The sequence below is a fragment of the Psammomys obesus genome, unplaced genomic scaffold, assembly GCF_907164565.1.
Source record: "Psammomys obesus unplaced genomic scaffold, mPsaObe1.curated_primary_1811, whole genome shotgun sequence".
Lineage (NCBI taxonomy): Eukaryota > Metazoa > Chordata > Mammalia > Rodentia > Muridae > Psammomys > Psammomys obesus.
Genome location: NW_026587382.1, coordinates 369,640 through 376,177, shown reverse-complemented (window position 1 = coordinate 376,177; position 6,538 = coordinate 369,640). Strand labels below are relative to the sequence as shown.

Genomic DNA, 6,538 nt, shown 5'->3' with positions numbered 1-6,538 from the left:
CCCCCCCCCCCCCCCCCCCCCCCCCCCCGCCTACCAAAAAAGGAATAAGAAATGAAGTGGGAGCTTTGTTGTTGAAATTGAAGGCTGTGAGGATCATTGCAAATCCCTGGTGTCTCTGTCTGCCCTCCATTCTCCTATTTTGGGTAGTAATGCAAGCAGTCATTTTAGAAAACATCACCCTGTTCACTCGACAGGGCTCCTTCCAGGGGCCCTGTGCCAGAAGCAACAGAGGGACACAGCCAAGGCCCAGCCAGCAACCCAGACTTCATCTCTCAAATTCTGCTACTTGAAATTTGCATAAACGTTGAAGGGAAAAAAGAAGCGCCCTGTGTCACTCTTCTCCACATACTTTAGGATCTGCAGCCATTCAGGGCATTAAAATGTCGTCTGGTCTGAGGGAGCTGTGGATGTCCGCGCTGCAGGCAGAGGGAGCAGGGTATGAAAGGAATCATGTGAGGCGCACAACAGACAGAGGCTTATTTGAAGAGGCTACAAAGCAACAAGTAATGCCAATTTAAACCATCACTTGTCAGAGCAACGAGTGAAACACATTGAAGGCTGCTCAGATTACACCGTCTGGGGTACCAGACTTAATTACTCATGTTAGAGATTCTTAAAACAAAGGGAGGCTTTTAAACCCGTGATATGTAGCTGGCACAGCCCGAAAAGCTCTTGCAAAGCCTAGAAAATTGTGATGAGGAATGCATCAAGTCTGGATACCTTTAGTCTGTTTTTGCAAAGATAAATTTCAGGAGCATTAGACCCGGTAAAGATCATCGACACTTACCTTGTTTGCAGTGTTCGTATACAGTGGCAGCTAATAAACTTGAATAAATATGGAGCCTTGTCTGGACTAAACGGCAATGAGGGTCTGTGCTGTTTTCTTGGTTCTTTGTAGAAAGATTTGGATAGTGGGTACCAAGAGGTGTACTGAAGGCATCTAATAAAAGCAATTTTTTTCTGTTTTTATATTTTTTTTCTCGAGTCATTTGGCTAGGTCAGTTTCTCTCTGTTCTACCCCTTCCTTCCCTGTAGGCTCTGAGGGCAGTGTGGACAGAGGCTGTTCCGCTCACGGTTGACCTCCACGCAGTGCTAGTTGAGGGCTGTGCTCCTCGGTGGCGTGGGCTCTTGGCTTGTGCGCAGTGCTAATTGTGCATTTAGTGAATGACTGCTTTTTATTGCCTTTTTAAAAGGAGAGCAGTAAGCTCTGCGCAGCTTGTTTATTAGAGTGCTGGTGACTAGGAGGAATTAGTCCCATTTACTGATATCACACTCCATATTAAATGGTGTCATTTTCCTTTGAACTCGACAAGCTTCAGTCGGTTTCCCTCCCACTTGCAGTAGCAGCTGTGACCTGACCAGCTGTGACTGGTCCCATCCTCCATGGCCTTCCTTCTGTGACCAATGTTTAATTATTTTTTTATTTATTTTTAATTTATTTTTATTTTATGTACTTTGGTGTTTGACTGCATGTATGTCTGTGTGAGGGTGACGGATCCCCTTGAACAGAAGCTACAGATAATTGTGAGCTGCCATGTGGGTGCTGGGAATTGAACCCAGGTCCTCTGGAAGAGCAGTCAGTGCTCTTAAGCCCCAATGTTTAATTCTTATTGCTATTAGGCCCTCCACTCAGATGGGCCTTTCTTACTACTATCTGAAGACTTTGTGAAGGATTTGTACTCACTTTTGTTTTTTTTTTTTTTAATTATCCATTTTCCTCTAAAAGCAGCAGCATTGTGAGAGGATGGATATCTTTGTTGACCACAGTATCCCTGACATTAGGGCCTGCACCTGCATTGCTAGTGGATGTGCTGTGTTCTGAGTATTAGAAGGCAGGTCTCAGCCGGGTGGTGCTCAGGAGGCAGATGGGTATCTGTGAGTTCCAGGCCAGGCTGCTCTACATAGTGAGTTCCAGGACAGCCAGAGCTACAGTGAGATCCTGTCTCCAAACACTGAAAAAAGGAAAAATCCTAGAAGCTGTCTTCTAAATATTGTGTCACACTGCCAAGCGACTGGGATGGAAGTCCACTTTCCCGTGTTTGCTTTGCTTGTTTTGTGGGTGCATTACAGAAATACAGACAACAGCATGAAAGATTGGTATTAACCTTGCTAATGTGTGCAGTTTAGGAAGAAAAGTTGGGCTGGAGTCTCAGGCTCCATCCGCTCTTCAATTTGAGCGAACACTTCGCTTTCTAATACAAGTGAGCTGTCTTCATATTTGCATTTAAGTTGCTAAACTGAAATGTTCACCCAAAAGTAAGACCACTGAATCTTGAGGTGTGCTCTCTCTCAATCTCTCCTGTATCAGTCTGGTTTACAAAGTTTTAGGTTTCCTTCCTTCCTTCCTTCCTTCCTTCCTTCCTTCCTTCCTTCCTTCCTTCCTTCCTTCCTTCCTTCCGCTTTTGGTTTTTCGAGGCGGGGTTTCTCTCTGTAGCCTTGGCTGTCCTGGACTTGCTTTGTAGACCAGGCTGACTTCAAACTCACAGAGATCCCCCTGTCTCTGCCTCCTGGAGTGCTGGGATTATAGGCGTGCACCACTGCAGCCGGCTAAGTTTTAGTTTTTTATATGACACATAATTACAGCATTCACTTAGAAGTAGCCCTAGAATAGTCTTTAGTCTCAAACTGCCACCACCTAGATTATCCGAAGTCTTTGGTGTTTGGATTAAGTGAGTTGGGAGACTTCTTAAGTTGGACACTCAAATCTTAGTGCATTTGTTCTGTTCTCAAGCCTGGGGCTCATCGGGGCTGGCGAAATCAGTCCTGGTACTGATTTAACAGATGCCCCTGATGCATACTGAGCTTGGAAAACTGTGGCTGAGGAAATGTTAAAGGTTCAAGGTAGCAGAATCCCACAAACCAGCCAAGGGGTATTAATTATTAGCCTGGGGAGACCACCTCTTTTTTTGGTCAGTGAATTGGATTGGTTCTCTAGGACAAGGCTGTAAAGTTATTTGCTAGATTGATTGCCACATATTGACTTTGGGTTGTTTGTATTCTATGAACCTGTCACTGTAATGATTTGCCAGGACACTTAATAGGAACAGGCTGTGATTTTTTTTCCGCTGCCTGTGGCTGATCATAGGTGGCTGGGTCTTCATGCTCTCTTGGATAAGCGTCTCCTTATATACTGCATATTTTTTATGTGCTTCTTAAAGCTTGCTGTATTTCTTACACCTTGTTAGCTTGTGTGTGGTGTAATGTTCGTGCATTTGTGGGTGGTATGCACGCAAGTGGCCCTGTGTGTTCATGTCAGGGTCAGAGGAGAACTGCTGATATCCTTCTCTACTTCTTCTTCTCTGACTATCTTGAGACAGGGTCTTGATCTGAGCAGAAAACTTTCTTTTAGGGGTTAGCCTGGCCGTGCGGTAAGCTCCTGGATCTGCCTCCACTCTCCCTCGCCCTCCCTTCAAGTTGAGATCCCAGGTGTGCACAGGCATGCCTGGCTTTTGCAGAGGTGCTGGGGATCAAACTCAGGTCTTCCTGCTCACACAGCAGGTGCTGTCATCACAGAGCCCCAGCCATGCACTGCTGGCTTACAGGACAGGTGGGGCATTTAACCCAGCCTAGACTGGGGTAGGGAAAGCTTACCTGTTTCAGCTCACAGTATGAGGGGGTGCCTTGTGTGCAGTTGAACAGCCAGGTACAGGAGACAGGACTTAGGACTCACAGTGGCTTCTGCTCACTGGAATCCTTGCAGGGGGCAGAACCGACACTTGCTCTGTGCCTGCAGGGCAGTCGCATCCGGGGATACTTTCTGTTTTTAAAAGAGAGGGAAAAGCAAGAAGACAGGAGCTCAAAGGTTCTCACTGAAACTAGTAAAAGTGTCTGAAGAGAATGAAAAAATCAGTTTGAGAACTGCAGTATGGAGGAGATAACCTGACATCAATTTGTGATTATAGTAGTTGTGCGGGATTATCAGGGTGGGAAGAGGGAATTCTCAGCCTTACAGGGAAGTGGGATGCGGATGAGATGTCCCTCTTCCAGAGTCCACCCTTCAGTGCACAGCCCCACGAGTGCCTCCATGATGCCAGCAGCTGTTTCAGAGATGGAAGGCCTGGAGCTCAGGCCCGTTCTACCACCAGATAGGATCTGGTAGCTCCTGAGGAAGCCACTTCGCCTCTTTGGCCCTCACTGCACAGCACATGGTCACATGAATGGCTGCCCATCCCTGGTATCGGGAAGTAGACTGTCTCTGTGTTGACACTTGGGCCTGGTCACCCGGTCAGTTTTGTGTGTGACTCTCTGCCTCACCGGTGTGATAATCTGACAGCCCACTTGCCCACTCTGTTTCTTCAGCTGTGGAATGGGGTGTGATAAAACTGTTTCTCAGGGCTGTTGTCAGTGCTTAGTTCCTGTGTGTGGAGCGCTTGTTACATACTTCTGAGGGGTGTATGAACCTCTTGATAGTTGGATTAGGTTTTATCTTGCCTTTCTAGTAGTCCTTAGGAGTCTTAATGTGCATTTGGTGACAAAAATTCCAACTCTAAAAGCTAAACATTCAGGTACCAGAAGTGGGACTGGGTGGACTTTGCCCTCTCCTGGCTGAAATCAGTGAGTTTGTGGGGTGTGGCTCCCCTATGCCCCCCAAGCAGTCTGCTTTGGGGGGCCTTGAGTAGAAAAGTGTTTTCATTGTCTCTCAAGGGGCGCAGGGGAAGTGCGTTTGAGAGCTTTTCTTTCTGTGAATATAAAATTAGTCTCTGCTTTGTTCACTTTAGTCCTTTCTCCTACAATCTCTAGCACCATCTATCTTGTTGCTTTTTGTGGGTCCTTGAAATGAGAGATCATGATGGATTCCTTTCTCCATGGATTTAGATTCTCCTTTTGTCTGGGTCCCATTGGTAGATGTTGACGCTTCTGACTTCATAGTGAAGGGGCCTGTTTTATTAGGTCTTCACCTGAAGCCAAGCAACCCCTTATCTGGTCATCAACTGTCCACTCAAGTCTTACACAGTCAATGAAGGATTTTTTTTTTTTTGAGACAGTGTTTCTCTGTGTAGCTCTGGCTGTCCTGGATTTCATTTGTAGACCAGGCTGGCCTTGAACTCACAGAGATCTGCCTGCCTCTGCCTGTGCTGGGATTGCAGGCATGTGCCACCATGCCTGGTACAACAGTGGATTCAGACATACTCTTCTTAAGAGTCTAAATCCTAAATGGATCGTGGCCTGTTATGGTTGGTGCAGCTTTGATGATCTTACTGTCACTGGGACATGTGACTGTGCACAGAACATCTGGGCTTCTGTGATTAGAGGAGCCAAAACAATGACAAGTCAGTTAAAAGTCTAATTGCAGAGCAGAGGTGGTATGGGAATGATTTCTCTTTAGATCCCACTTTGCGATCTAAGTGTTATGATTGATGCTTGACTTCTGACTCCAGTTTGTCTTCTCTTTCAGCTTTGCAGTGTCGAGGTGGTCACGAGCCCTGTGTGAATGAAGGGACCTGTGTTACTTACCACAATGGCACAGGCTACTGCAAGTAAGTTCTTGTATATGGCATCTCTCCATCTCTCTGGGCGTGCTGTACTTGGACCATTTTTATACTGTTCATGTATCTGTGAAATGTTCCTGGTTCCTAGACTGTTCGGATGTAGTCTTTCTGGGTGGTGAGGATGGAGGGACATGATGGTTAGATAGGATGGTGAGGATACCCATATCCCTCCATCATCTTTATCATTATGAAAGGGTTTTAGTGAGTGGCTACTGAATATCTATTGAGTACTTTCTCTTTTATTTTTCAGCTTCAGACACAATTTTAGAATCTTGTTTCCCTCATGTTTTCAACTCACACCAAGTATATGTCTAATTCTGGCCACTCTAAGTGAATGTAAAATAGTCATTTGAAAACTTTCATCCCCTTGTTTAAAAGTCCAGTTCTGTGGAGCAAGATGTAGATGAGCTTGTAGGATGGAGGAGGGCCAGGACTGTGTGTGTGTGTTGGGGGACACATGAGTGGGGAGGGGATTGGACCTGGAAACTTGAGGAACCTCTTGATTCAACAATACATTTTTTTTTCCTGTTTTTTCAACAATCTAGTCTAACCTAATGCTTTTGTTTGAGGAAAGCTGTGAGATGATTTCATATACAGTTTCTTTCATTTATGTGTTTGTTTTCTTATTTTTGAGACAGTGTTCCACTATATAGCCTTGACTGCCCTAGTACTCCCTTTGTAGGCCAGGCTGACCTTGAACTAAAGGAGATATGCCTGCCTCTGTTTCTCAGCATCCTTGGATTAAAGTATGCACTACCAAACCAAGCTACATGTCTTTTTTTTTGTTGTTGTTTTTTCTGTATAGCCTTAGCTATCCTGGAATTTTCTGTGTAGGCTAGGATGGCCTTGAACTCAGGACTCAGAGATCTGCCTGCCTCTGCCTCCTGAGTACTGGGATTAAAGGTGAGCCTGGCAAGCTACATTTCTTACTGATGATATATTAATTTTTTTTTTTTTTTTTTTTTTTACCATAGACGTTTTGGTAGTAAGGTTTCTCCATCTCTTTATACCAGGGAAATAAGATTTGGTAATAGGAAATTGCTGTTTCT

The 6,538-nt window shown here is 45.2% G+C and overlaps 1 protein-coding gene across 1 annotated transcript in view; it reads left to right on the top strand.

The window, feature by feature from the left end:
• Positions 1-6,538, top strand: part of Notch2 (notch receptor 2) — a 138,332-nt gene that overhangs the window by 31,041 nt on the left and 100,753 nt on the right. Inside the window, exon 2 of the mRNA XM_055603705.1 lies at positions 5,396-5,477. Coding sequence (XP_055459680.1) covers positions 5,396-5,477 — 82 coding nt within the window. The remainder of the gene's footprint in view (positions 1-5,395; positions 5,478-6,538) is intronic.